This window comes from Astatotilapia calliptera, chromosome 11 (genome assembly GCF_900246225.1).
Source record: "Astatotilapia calliptera chromosome 11, fAstCal1.2, whole genome shotgun sequence".
NCBI classification, from domain to species: Eukaryota; Metazoa; Chordata; class Actinopteri; order Cichliformes; family Cichlidae; genus Astatotilapia; species Astatotilapia calliptera.
Genome location: NC_039312.1, coordinates 2,871,955 through 2,886,873, shown reverse-complemented (window position 1 = coordinate 2,886,873; position 14,919 = coordinate 2,871,955). Strand labels below are relative to the sequence as shown.

Genomic DNA, 14,919 nt, shown 5'->3' with positions numbered 1-14,919 from the left:
TGTCTCACGACAGTGACGTAAGCGAGTGCGACGTTCGTGACAACAGCTGTGTGCCGATCAATAATGGATCACATATCGAGTGCAGAGAGAGTATGAGCGTGCAGCGTTTAAAGCGTGGAAGTACTGACCTTACTTTGAGTTTGATTCCATAAAAAGTGACAAAAACATTAGTGTCCGCTGTGCGTGGGAAGAAAACTTCTTTTTACAGCAAAAAAACCCCTAAACTTCCAACAAGCACCGAGTAGCTACGACGTAATGGGAAACTCACAGAGAAACTCGCGGATTCTTCCACTGACCGCGGCACAACTGCACCAGGGTAAACCTCCGCCTACCCCACTCCTGCTTTACAGGTGAAAATAGAGCAACAGGACCACTAGTCTTTGACTTTATTTATTTTCTGCTGTGTTTTACTTGCATCTAGTTGAAAGACTGAGTGTAAACACAAAAAAATATTTTATTTTATGTGCTGGAATGTGCAGAAAATAGGTTTAAATGTTAAACTAATTTATTCAAGTCAGAGAATGTTGCATATAATTAAATGTTTGCTTGATGCATAAAGTTAAAAGATTAAAACTAATAAAACAAGTTTTAAAAAGAGACTTTTCCATTTGATTACATTTTGTATGATGGATTATGCAGAAACAGTAGAATTGGGCTGAAAGATCTATCGCTTTATCACCTATTCAGGTTGTAAATCGTGTTTTTTTTAAAGTAACTAAGTAACTAAATAATTAATTACTTTTGAAAATAAGTAATCAGTAAAGTAACGGGATTAATTTTTTTGGGGAACTAATCAGTAATTAATTACTGATTACTTTTTTCAAGTAACTTGACCAACACTGCATATAAATCACTTACTGATAAATATCTGAATAAGAAAGAAAGAAAGAAAGAAAGAAAGAAAGAATAGAATAGAATTCAATAGAATAGAATTCAACTTTATTGTCATTGCACATGCACAGGTACAGGGCAACGAAATGCAGTTTGCATCCATCCAGAAGTGCTTTAGTGATATAGATATATTACAATATATATTAGCAATGATATAGATATGTGAGTATATTACAGAAATGGGTCTATTATGGTATGTAATAATGTACACGGTATGAAGTATGTTGTGAATATTCTATAACTATAAGTATGTACAGGCTGTAGTGAGTACGAGCTATGTACAGGCTATGAACAGGATATAAATATGAAAAACTATACAGAATATGAAATAAATAACTTTACAGAAACTGAGATATACAGCTATACAGAAATGGGAACTATGCAAGTTGTAAACAGTTGTAGGATTAAAGATTATCGAATGTACAGAATGATTATTTACACAGAGCTATACAGTAGTGCAGTTAAGATAAGTGAGATATGTGGATAGTTTCTACAGAGGTATATAAAGTGCTGGTGGTTGTGAGTGATGGTTCAGTCCATGTTATTATTGTGTGTTTGAGGGTACAGTTGTCCATTGTGGGTGTGTGTATGTCCAGTCCATGAGTTTAGTGTGGGTCAGATGTCAGGAGGCAGAGTTCAGGAGTCTGACAGCTGTGGGGAAGAAGCTGTTCCGGTACCTGGTGGTCTTAGTCCGGAGGCTCCTGTGGCGCCTTCCAGAGGGCAGGAGGGTGAAGAGTCCATGTGATGGGTTACTGGGGTCTTTGATGATTTTCCCAGCCCTTTTCAGACACTGCTTCCTGTAGATGTCCTTTATGGCAGGAAGTGGTGCTCCGGCGATGCGCTGGGCAGTTTTCACGACCCTCTGCAACGCCTTCCGGTCCGAGGCAGAGCAGTTCCCGTACCAGACTGTTATACAGTTTGTCAGGATGCTCTCGATGGTGCAGCGATAGAAGTTCACCAGGATGTCTGAGGACAGGTGGTTCTTCCTCAGAGTCCTCAAGAAGAAGAAGCGCTGGTGAGCCTTCTTGACCAGCTTGGAGCAGTTGGTCGTCCAGGTGAGATCCTCGGAGATGTGGACTCCCAGGAACTTGAAGCTGCTCACACGCTCCACAGCCGTCCCCTTAATGTGGATGGGTGGATGTGGGTCAGCATTCCTCCTGTAGTCCATGATGACCTCCTTGGTCTTCTCGGTGTTAAGCAGCAGGTTGTTTCTGTCGCACCACTCAGCCAGACGATCCACCTCCTCCCTGTAGGCGGCCTCATCGTTGTCACTGATGAGGCCAATCACCGTGGTGTCATCTGCAAACTTAATGATGGTGTTGGAACCATCAACAGGTCTGCAGTCGTGGGTGAAGAGGGAGTAGAGGAAAGGGCTCATCACACAGCCTTGTGGTACACTCATTGTGATGGTAGATGAGCAGTGGTTATCCAGCCGGACATGTTGGGGGCAGTTGGTCAGGAAGTCCAGTAACCATTTGCAGATGAGGGAACTGATGCCCAGGTCTGTCAGTTTCCTGTTGAGTTGTGAGGGGAGGATTGTATTGAACGCTGAACTGAAGTCTATAAACAGCATTCTGGCGTATGTGTTGTTGTTGTCCAGGTGTGAGAGGACAGAGTGCAGTGCGATGGAGACTGCATCCTCTGTGCTCCTGTTCTGGCGGTATGCAAATTGGTGGGGGTCCAGGGTGGGGGGAGACAGGATTTGAAGTGTGCTAGGACCAGCTGCTCTAAGCACTTAGTGATGATGGGGGTGAGTGCTACTGGGCGGTAGTCATTGAGGCTAGATGGGTTGGAGTTTTTGGGTATCAGGACGATGGAGGTGGATTTGAAGCAGGCCGGTACCACAGCGTGGGCCAAGGACAGATTGAATATGTCTGTCAGCACTCCTGCAAGCTCCCCAGAACACGCTCTGAGAACACGCCCGGGGATGCCATCAGGACCTGCATGTACGAGCATGTAATGGAGGCAAGAGGGTGTACAACAACATATGTAAAACTGAAGTGACAGAGAGGGTTGGGAGTGAACATATCTGATGAGGAATGGTCACAAACCTGGAAAATACAGCAGTCAACAACATCATCACGTGCCTGGAGACTGCACTGCTGGAAAAATGTAATTAGATTTTTTATAACACCCAGAATTAGGAACAAACACACTTCATTACCACAACCGTGTTGGAGGGGCTGTGGAGAGGTAAATGTGAATCATTCCCATGTGTTCTGGTTCTGTTCCAAGATTACAAAATTTTGGGAAGATGTTCATTTAGTTATAGGTAAAATTCTGGGTTATGCTGTATCTAAGACTTGTACATTATTATACTTTGGTGTCATTACGGGAAATGTGATGAAAGAAGACAGATACATATTGAAAATTATGCTTGCAGCCTGTAAAAAGGAAATCACAAGAAAATGGTACAAGATAAACCCACCATTGCAGGGTTAGGGTTAGGGATGAATCGCAGGATGGATCAAAATTATGGACGAAACATAAATCATGGACTTGGACATGACTTACAAAATAAGGACTCAGGTCAATACCATCACAAGTGGGAGAAATGGACTGAGTACATAAATTCGACAGGATAAAGACGATCACATTGATAATGAGAAATGATCAAATTATAGAAACATGGTGACCCAACTCGGGCTTTTTCACCTGTTTTATTTAGTTTTTCTTTTTTAAATGTTATTATTTTTCTTTTTAATGTTCTGTTTTGTTGTTACCCTCTACCCCCACTGTATAATGTTAAAAGAAAAACAATAAACAGAAAGTATCAACAATATTTCTCCCATAATACCTTCTATTCGATGGCTCCTTAATAAAACCAGAATTAGATTTAAAAATCTTTCTCCTCACATGCAAGGTCTTGAATATTCAGGCTTCATCTTACTGGTACCACATCACCCTAATAGTGCACTTCACTCCCAGACCGCTGATTACTTCCTATTGTAGGGCATTTAATTGCAGAATGGGAGTGTTCAGTTTTCAGACCCCCTGTTCTGCAGAACCATCTCCCAGTTTGGATTTGGGAGACAGATACTCTACTTTTAGTATTAGGCTCAAAACATTCCTTTTGGATAAAGCGTATAGTTACGGCTGGATCAGGTGACCTTAAATCCTTCCTTATTCATGCTGCAGTAGGCTGAGGTTGGTGGGGGCTTCCCATGATGAGTGTTTCTTCTTTACTCACCTTTTTCAATCACTGTGTTTTATTAAATCTGATTCTTTTTCATTCTTTTACTGAATAGAAAGAACACGACTCAGTTAGTCAAAATATTTACAATTTTTTATTTAATCATCTTCCGGAAGAGAGAAATCTACACATCCCAAAGCCAGTTGCAAAATCTCTAGCATTAGAAACCAAAAATGTGTCTCATATAGGTGTTATTTTGGTCCTTTACACGTCAAACATAGTTTTGATAAAAACAACTGTGTTACTAGTTCCGCTTTTTCTGTCTGATTTCCTGTATTTTATTAACATGCCTCTGCAGCTCTGCACTAAACTTCCTGTTTCTTAAACTTCCACTAACTTAAGCCTCTGTTGCTAAGGCGACCTATCACCCTCTGACCTAGTTCTCTCTCACAGCTGGCCTTGCTTTATAGAGGCCTTTATTATTAAACTACATAAAGCAATATAATCAGAAAATAAGCACTAAGAATATATGTTTATTCCGTAACAGTTTATTCACCACTCTGCATTTAATCATTGGTTATTATTCAACTCTAGCTCTATCCCAGTGTGTCTTTTGACCTGCCTCCTTCTCTTTACCTTGGACCGGTCACTGCTACCTTAGGCCTGGTTCTGCCTGAGGTTTCTTACTGTTAAAATAGAGGGTTTTTCTTCATACTGTCGACATATGGTTGCTCATGTGGTCGATCATCTGATTGTTGGGGTTTTTCCTCTGTATTGTTGTAGGGTCTTTACCTTACAGTGTAAAGCACCTTGAAATCACCCTGTACCTAGCACCTCCTTCTTATCAGGTCTGGGTCCGCTCCAACCCTCGGTGGTGATCATTATCATGAAGAGCGAGCAGTTGCTGTAGCAGCAACAGCTGATTTCACACAGGTCCTCTTGTGGTGATTTCACTTGTATAACCTCTATACAAAAGTGAAGCGTCTTTTGATCAGTATGTCTCATTGTTTATCAGTTTGGACAAGGATGTTTTCTCTCTCTCGTCCTTGTTTGCCATCACCTGTCCCAAAAGAAGTGAAATTCTTTGATCATCCAGTCTGTCTGCAAGATTAGTTAGTTTTACCTTCCCAAGGAGACATTGTTATGGCTTGCGATACTGTCTTGAGAGGCAGGTGCTACTTGACACACTGTGCACTTAAGCTCCTCAGCAAGGACAAATGTGGGACCAAAGGCTACAGTCCCATTTACACAGTCTCTGTATTTGCCTGATGCGGTTTATACATGCACCTCAGGTCAGAACTTGCCCTCAAAATGAACTGTTTTAAGATCACTGAGAGTATTTACATCATACTTTAATATGCAGTTCTAGACCAATAAGTACCCCCTAAATTTTTCACAGCCCATTTGATGACTAAAAGTTCTAATAAAACTTTGGTTCTGCACACTCCTTTCTGCTTTGCAGAGACTGACTAGCAACAGCAGTAGTTGAATCGTACCTTCCCACTGTCCTGTCACAGGACAGCTCCCAGTCCATCATGATTTGTTACTGTAACAAGTTTTGTTAAAATGTGCACAGGTCAGCACAGTGATGTGAGCATCTGAAAAGCTATCTCGCAGGCCTCAATCCAATGGGATTTGGGTCCTTTTTTGCCTCTTGACTTAATGAGTCAGTTTTGCAACTAAGGACTTGAACATGGAGGCAATGTAAGAAAACCCAGGAACAAATAGTCCATAGTAGTTGGCAACATATAGGAATAATTTCTGTTCCTTGGTATTCTCTGGCAGTTCTGGTTTATATTTATGGCCACCCCATCTGCAAAGACACCACATGGCCCAGGTACTTGACTTGCACAGCACATATTCAGCTTGACCTTCAAGTTCTCTCTCTGCACATGCAGGTGACACCAACTGTGCAGTCTGTGCAGACAACCTGATATGAGCCATGATATCAGGTTATAAACTACACCGTTCAAAATGAACGAGAAGGATTAAGGAAGCAAACAAACATCAGGGTCTGCAAGGCCAAGACAATAATAACCACCACTCTTACTAGAAAATAAACATTAATTTCTAAGGTGAAAAAAACTGGCTAAGCTGGCTGACCACAAAACATGAGAAAATTGTGCATAAACAAAAATGGCAGAGAACCCCGATCAAGCTTCCACAAATGCAACACTATTCCAAAATGGCAGATCACTCAAGTTTGCCACTTTTTGTACCAATATCAGCAACCCCCCCCCCCCCCCCCCCCCCACACACACACACACACACACACACACACACACACACACACACACACACAACACTGAAAGCCAAGCACTTCTCAGCCCACTGGCCAAATGCCAAGGAGTGTTTGGTGCTGGAGCAATATATGAAACAGTCTGAATGCTGTTCAGCTGTGGCAATCAGGTTTGGGAAAACCTTGGACAGGAAGGGAGGGAGAGAGCAGCTTTCTGTCATAAAGGGGCCAAAAGGTCAGTGAAAGTAACAGTGGTGGTCTATGGGATTTAGTTAGTTGCGTCAGCTGCTTACACTGACCTTGTGCATTTTGGTCCTTTAGGTTCTCCGTACAGAGATAAGATCACTATTGCCATTCTGCAGCTTCAAGAGGAAGGGAAGCTACACATGATGAAGGAGAAGTGGTGGAGAGGAAATGGTTGTCCAGAGGAGGAGAGTAAGGAGGCCAGTGCCCTTGGGGTACAGAACATCGGTGGGATCTTCATCATCCTGGCAGCCGGACTTGTTCTCTCTGTCTTTGTGGCCATGGGAGAGTTCCTCTACAAGTCCAAACAGAACGCACAACTTGAAAAGGTAAGAAATTCATTTGATGTTTTTTGTTTTTTAATTGAAATTGTGATAGTTTATTACAACAAACACATGTCACAAAGAGTAGTCTCATGACAAAGACAAATACAAACACATCAATCAATTTTAAAATAAATGGAACAAAGTACGCTAACTTTCTTCCCCACATTTGTAAGAAAATGATTGTTTCTAGTTTGCGGAAACTTACACTGTGATGACAGTGCCTAATGCCATACAGTAAGATAAGGGTTGGTCTTTTTGCATTTATTCACTTAGGCCCAATGGGGACAAGGAGATAAGAAACGTGAGGAATTCTGCTGTCACCATGGATCCAAGCTAGACTTTAACCATCATCTCAAATGATCTCCAGAAAAACTACAGAATATTTTCTATTGCAATACCCTAAAACTTTCAAAAGGTTTTGTTGTGACAACCCCCAGGAAATGGGAATACTATGAGCAGTTTACTAAAAAAATTGGAATGCTGGCATTCAATCACTCGTACCTGTTTTTACAGTTTACTAAGCCGCATGACCCACTTCATCAACAGCCACACCCACCCGCACACATTTCCCAGTGCTGCTTTTCATTTCCACGTTGCATAATCCCATCCTACTTGTGCTGTCACCATTTTCACTGTTTATATCTGTAGTATTTAGTTCATAAATAGCTTCTTTTAATAATAATGTATACTTTATTAATCCCCTGTAGGGAAATTCCTCTCTGCATTTAACCCATTCACCCAGTGAAGCAGTGGGCAGCCACCAGTGCCCGGAGAGCAGTCTGTAGGGACAATACCTTGCTCAGGGGTACCTCAGGGTATCCGTTCAGTGGATTTGACCCCCTGACCTTTCGATCATGGGGCAAACACTCTACCTACTGAGCCATCTCCTCCCTCCTCTCATTTTAATCAGTTGAGAGACAAGACTGGAACTTTTAAGCAAGCATCTAGCCTCAGATACGTTGCTACTATAAAGGCCTAGAGCACCAGACAAAACTCAGCTGTATTGAAAAATATGTCAAGTACCTTTTCCCCCAATTTCCACCAAAAGTGTACTGCCAGTGCTTACGTAGTGCCAGTTTTACTGTGATGCTTTTTGAGGCTGCATAGCAACAAGTGCAATAAATAGGTTGCACTTTGTAGTTTTGCATTATATCCTATTATGCCTCTTCAGATGACCAAAGTCACGTCAAAGTCTGCTTTATTGTCAAAAACCATACAGATCATAAACAGGAATTCGAAATTGCAGTGCTCACACTGCCCTCAATTTTACATTCAAACAACAAAAACATAAAAAGATTAAAACAAAAATGTCCAACACAATCCAAGTGTTTGAGTGACCGTCTCTCAGTCTGCTGGGTCTAGCCCATAGGCTCTTCAGTCTCGTTCCTGACGGCAGCAAACTGAAAAAGCTGTTGGACAGATGAGTGGAGTCACCTATAATGCAGAGGGCTTTTCGGATGAGGCGGGTGTAATAGATGTTCTGAAGGAAGGGAAAAGAAGTGCCTCTGTAGAAGTTGCTCATAAGGCTTTTGCTCTCCTCAGTTTGCAGAGGAAGTCACTGTTGGGGTTTACTGGTCAGAGATGCTGTTTTTTGACCAGGAGAGATCTTCTGAGATGTGCACACTCAGGAACTTAGTGCTGCTTACCCTCGCCACAGCAGCACCGTTGATGGTTAGTGGGGTGTGCAGGGTGTGAGTTCTCCTGAAGTCTATGATGATCTCCTTAGTCTTCTCAAAATTCAGGGACAGTTCTGTGCCTCAAAGCAAGCGATGAATTTGTTTAGCTCATCTGGTAGAGAGGTGGAACTGACAGCAGTCTGCAATGTGGGCTTGTAGTCTGTGGTCTGCTGTCACAGAAGCTCTATGAAATCCTCCTGGAGTACTTTCCTCTATGATGCCAAGGGACAGGTTTGCCTTTGCTGTTCTTAGGCTCATCTAAAGCTGGGGATGAGCTGTCTCACCCTCAGGAGGCTGTAGACCTCAAATATGAGCCATGGTTTCTGGTTGGCCCAGACAGTAATAGTCTTGGTCTCTGTGACATCATCGATGCACTCTGAGATGTAGCCAATGACAGTTTCTGTATATTTCTACAGGTCTGTGGTGTTGTAATGTGTGGCAGCCACTTTAAAGATCTCCCAGTCTGTGGTGGAAAAACCGTCTTGCAGTCCCTCTGAGGACCTTACACACGTACCTGTTTACAAACTGGTTTGGTGACTTTGACCAGGGGCCTGTATACTGGCATTAGCATAACAGTGATGTGATCAGATTCACCAAGGCGGGGGAGGGAGAGAGCTTTGTAATCTCCTCTCTGGGTGGTGAAAACATTGCCCAGAATGTTGTTTCCCTGTGTAGGAAATTTAATGTGTTTGTGCAGTTTGGGAAGCACAGTCTTTGGGTCTGCATGATCGAAATCACCCGCTAGGACGAGAAAAGCATCTGAGTGGGCTGTCTGCTGTTCACTGACATGCTGATACAGTTCATTCAGTGCCTCACTCCTGTTGTTGTTATTAGAGCAGGGAGCGATGTAGACAGCAACAAACAGTATGGCTGAAAATTCCTTCGGTAAGTAGAATGGTCTGCACTCAATGATCATAAGCTCCAGCAGAGGTGAACGGTGTTTGCAAGCCACAACAGCATCAGCGTTGATGTAAACACAGAGTCCCTCCACAAGTCTTAGCCCCTTCGGCAAAAAAAATCAAATCATTTGTTCAATGGTTTTATTATTTGTGCATCTTCTGCCAAAGTTCCTCCCATATGACTTGTTCTAACTCACACAGTATGCTGACCTGAGGGAGGGTAAAACTCATTCTGACCAGGTAGAGAGCAGCACGTGTGGCCAGCAAAAGAAAATTAAATTATTTTAATTAAAATTTGCTTATTTAAAATAAAATAAAAAAATTTTTAAAAAGGAATTAAAAATAAAAAAAAGAGTATATAGTATAATAAAGGTATAAAATTATTTGTGAAAACTCCGCAGCCATCAGTTGACAAAGTAGGCAAAATCTTAAGCAAGCAAAAAAGTGAGAAACCTTCAAAATAAAAGCATATGAATAAAAAGATGCATTATACAAAAACAAACTAATAAAACCAAAGCATAAAATACACAGGAAAAAACATTACAATGTTACAGATTTTACAGATTTATTTTCCCCTTTTTTCAGTAGAAACGGTGAAAAACAGGAATGGAGCAACATAAGTATAAAAAAAATAATACCTTTTTGGTTGCTTTTTTTTTTTTTTCTCTTTTTCTAACATACGAGCCACCAGGAGTTGCTGTATAGCTAAAACTGCCAGGGCCAAATATTACCAGCAGTTAAAATACATTTCATGATTTTAAGATACAAAGTTTTTTAGCTTTTCATTCTACAACAGAAAAGACTAATACTACTACTCACAAAATGGACTCTTAACACATTTTCAAATGTTATAAATTACTTTTATTGCTCATTGCTGAAAAATCTCCCTTTTTTAAGCAATACGTTGCACAAAACTGCTGGTTTTAACAAACAAAACTCAAGAAAATTAAAATCCCAAAATGATATATTATTTTTAATTTTTGTTTGTTATTTAAAATGATCAGAATATTGCATAGTTCAGGCTTTACAGCCTTTAATAGGCACAATTACATCCACGTCTCCATACAAGATATTCCTAATTAATGCGCACATAAAATTTACAGTTTACGTGGAGGTACATGTAGAGCATGTTAGTGAGACTCACAAATACTCTGACAAAATTTGTCTCTGAATGTATGAAAATTGTTTGCTGCATAGGATTTCTTATACCAAACCATCTTAATCTATATCTCACATTCCACAGATCTCAACATTTTAACTTTAGTTAAGTTAAAGTAGAAAAGCACCAAAGAAGAGACTGCCCCAGGAGACCCTAATGACCCCAGATACCCTGGGAGATGGCAAGGGGATCTCCCAGCGTATCCACTTTCTGACAGTTGTCAGAAACGGGGAGTGGGTTTCTGGGCCTTCTAGGGCCTTTGAGATTTACCTCACCAGGTGGGCTTCAAATTGACCCTGAAACCTTGAGTCAACACTGCCCAACCTTGATTATGAGTCTGTCTCGGCATTGATCTTGACCCCAAGCTGTCCTGGGATCCCAAAACAGTTGAGTTTCTGGCAGTAACAATATTTATTCACATGGTAAAGAAGGCCATCAGGTCCTCAGCAAGCTGGCTCAGAATGCACAGGAGTGGTTGTACCCACAGTTCTGGTCCCTGAAGGCAATGCACTGCGCAACGCCTTGCCAACCTCACAGCAGATCAGCTGGTGGAGGTCTAGGGATATTTTGGCATGGCTGTGGCAGATCTTTTTGTGTCTAGGGAGATAACTCAGCATCCCATCTTTCTCTCCATATGGAGAGATAATCAATCGATCAGGCATGGATGCAATGGCCTCCCTTTATGCCTTTCCCTCAGTTACTCTCCTTCACCCCCACCTGCAGAGGTTCCAAGTGGAAGAGGTGACCATTATCTTAGTGGCTCCCAACTAGCAGAACACCATTTGATCGTTTCTTCAAGGTCACCCTTGGGAGCCCATTGGATGCCTCTCCATCTAATCCAGCTGTGGGCCTGGCTCCTGAGACAGCGTATCTACTAGTCATGATCTTGCTTCAGTTATTGGTTAGTAGCTCCATCTACCAAAGCAACATATTCATTTATAAACATATTCATGTTGGAATGGGAAACAAGTGGATTCAAGTGGACCTCCACAGCCCATCCCATTTTCCAATTTTAGCATGAACTGTTGGAGGAGGGCAGGTCCACCTCAGCTCAAAAATAATGGTAGCAGCCAAAAAAAGACAGCATGTGTCAGTCCCCAGAAACTACTAGATTGACTTGTTGTCCCCTCATTGCTCAGTTCTTCATGGAGGTAGCAGGGTGCCTCCCTATCAAAAGCAACTGGCTCTCCCTCCATGAGATTCCAGCATGAGCCATTCAAACTCCTTGAAACAGTGGAGCTAAAATGGCCTACAGCATTCTTGTTCGCTATAGTGTCAGCTAAATGAGCGGGGGAGCTGTATGCTCTATCACTGCACAAAGAGTGCTGCCCTGACATGCAGGTGTGATGCTTCACTCAAATCCTGCCTGAGACTGAGTCAGAGTCCCATCTCAGCCAATCTTTTGTAAATCCTTTGTTCTTGGTGATGGGCATATTGGTGAGGACAGAGTAGAGCACTCTGCTGTCGGTGATGGCTCATTTAAACTCAACTGGTATCCTTTGCTCTCATGTAAGTAAGTAAGTAAAACTTTATTTATATAGTGCCTTTCAAGATAAAAATCACAAAGTGCTTCACAGAAGCTAAAACCTAAAAATAAAAATCAACTAAAAGCAAGTTTAAAAAGATGGGTTTTTAGCTGTTTTTTAAAAGTGACCACTGAGTCCACAGATCTCAGGCTCAAAGGGAGAGAGTTCCACAATCTGGGGGCCACAGTTCCAAAAGCTTTGTCGCCTTTTGTTTTCAGCCTCGTGTGCTGGACAGCAAGCAAGCCGTGGTCACATGACCTCAGGGACCTGCTGGGAATGTATGGATGCAAAAGTTCACTTATATATGTTGGTGCTTGTCCATGCAGGGCCCTGAAAGTCAAGGTCAAAACCTTAAACTGGATCCTGAATTTAACGGGGAGCCAGTGCAGCTGAATCAGCAGGGGTGTGACATGGGAAAACTTGGAGGACTTGGTCAGAAGCTTTGCAGCAGCATTCTGAACAACTTGCAGACGATCCAAAGAGGCTTTACATAAACAAGTAAACAAAGAATTACAGTAGTCCAGACGAGATGAAACAAATGCATGAATGACAATTTCTAATTCGGAGCGCGATACAATGGGACTCAGCTTAGCAATGTTTCTCAAATGATAAAAACAGGAGCGAACCAAAGATTTTACATGGGCATCCAAAGTCAGAGCTGAGTCAATACTAACACCAAGGCTCCTGATAGACGGTTTTGCAAATGTAGCAAGTGGACCCAAGTTTTCCATAACACTAGGTACAAAAGTTTTAGGAGCACAAACAAGAACTTCAGTCTTCTCCTCATTTAGTTGAAGAAAGTTTCCAGCCATCCAACATCTAATGGAGTCTATGCACTTGTGCAAAATTTGTAGCTTGGAAACATCATGGGGCTTAAAGGAGATATATACCTGAATATCATCTGCATAGCAGTGATACGAAATGTCCTTAAAAGTGCTCAATAAGTGTTGAAGAGGAAGTAAATACAGTAAGAACAATAAAGGCCCCAAAACTGAACCTTGTGGCACACCATAGGCAAGAAAAGTAGAAGAGGAACTGTACTTAGAGGTAGCCACAGAAAAGGATCGTTCATGCAAATAGGATTCAAACCAGTCCAAAGCAGCCCCTGATATATCCACCCAGTCTCTCAGCCTATCTAGCAGAATATGATGATCCACAGTATCAAAGGCGGAGGTCAGGTCCAACATCAACAGAACGGAGCATTCTCCTGCATCACATCTCATTAAAATGTCGTTGGAGACTCTAAGAAGTGTAGTTTCAGTAGAGTGAGCTCTACGAAAGCCAGATTGGAATTTATCCAGAATGCTGTATTCATCTAGAACAGCTATAAGCTGCTTAGCCACAACCTTTTCTAAAATCTTAGAAATGAACGGTAATTTTGAAATCGGTCTGTAGCTACTGAGAAGAGAAGCATCAAGCTTAGGTTTTTTTAACAGTGGGTGAATAACAGCATTCTTACAATAAACAGGGACCTGACCAGAAACCAGTGAGGTATTAATAATTGTGAGCACACAGGGACCAATAGACTGAAAGACATTTTTAAACAAAGATCCAGGTAAAATATCAAGAGAGCAGGAGGATGCTTTCATTGAATTAACCAACTTGACCAGCTCAGGTAAGGACGCAGGTAAAAATCTTTCTAAAATTACAGGCCTAGCTTGAGTTGGAGCAGACAAGAGAGACACAGAAGGAGAGATACTGTTCCTCACGTTACTGACTTTTTCAACGAAGAAAGAAAGAAATTTTTCACAATCTTCATTTGATGAAATTGGGACAGCAGGTGGAGCAGGAGCAACAATATCACTAATGGTGTCGAATAGTACCTTAGGGTTACCTCTGCTCTTAGACACTAAGTCTGAGAAATAGGCCGCCCTCGCATCTCGAACTGAAGTGTTAAAAGAGACTAAAAGGTCCTTTAGATAAAGGAGATGGACATGCAAACGCGTTTTCCTCCATAAACGCTCAACCTTACGGCAGCAACGCTTTAAGAAGCGAATGCTGTCATTTAACCAGGGAGACGACTTTGAAACCGGAGCTAGTCTAACTTTGACAGGACAAACATTGTCTAAAATACAAAGACAATGATTATTAAAAAGATTTGTTAAAAAATGAACATCATTATAGGGAGATAAAACTAAATTAAAAGCATCGGAAAATTTAACAGCACTAGAGGAAGTTAAGATGCGAGAGCTAACCACGTGTCGAATAGGAGAGAGGGACAAATGAAAAGACAGATTAAAAAGAATACAATGATGATCCGAAATAAAAATGTCCTCAGTACAAATAAAATCAATGTTTAAACCTAAAGTAAAAACAAGGTCCAGTGTGTGTCCTTGGGTGTGTGTGGGACCAGACACATGCTGAGTAAAATGAAAAGAATCCATGACGCTAAGGAAACCTCTGGCAAAGAGGTCAGAGTCATCATCAACGTGTATATTAAAATCCCCGACTATAACCAGTCTGGACAGCTTCAAAGTCGAGGATAAAAAGTCACTGAACTCCTTTAAAAACATAGTGTTTAGGCCAGGTGGACGATACACTACAGTGCAGTAAAATGGATCTTTATTTCCAATTCTAACCAGCTGTAGTTCAAAGGATGAAAAATGTCCGACCAACACTGCACGACAGTAAAACCGGCTTCCAAACACCGCAGCGACACCTCCTCCTCGACCCGACGTCCGAGGCTGGCTGATGAAGGAGTACCCACTCGGACAGAGTTCAATGAAGGACGAAAAGTCACCATCGCGCTGCCAGGTTTCGGTTAGAAATAAGAAGTCCAGTTTCTTGGAAAGAATAAAATCGTTCAGCAGGAACGTTTTATTAGTCA

At 41.7% G+C, this 14,919-nt stretch overlaps 1 protein-coding gene across 5 annotated transcripts in view; it reads left to right on the top strand.

The window, feature by feature from the left end:
- The window catches only part of grik2 (glutamate receptor, ionotropic, kainate 2), a 326,891-nt gene that overhangs the window by 287,911 nt on the left and 24,061 nt on the right, over positions 1 to 14,919 (top strand). For 4 of the 5 annotated variants that reach the window (XM_026183896.1, XM_026183897.1, XM_026183900.1 and 1 more), the window contains 2 exons: positions 6,585 to 6,835; positions 7,106 to 7,133. In XM_026183896.1, the coding sequence (XP_026039681.1) occupies positions 6,585 to 6,835; positions 7,106 to 7,133 (279 nt within the window). The remainder of the gene's footprint in view (positions 1 to 6,584; positions 6,836 to 7,105; positions 7,134 to 14,919) is intronic. The other variant, XM_026183898.1, reaches the window with a different exon arrangement.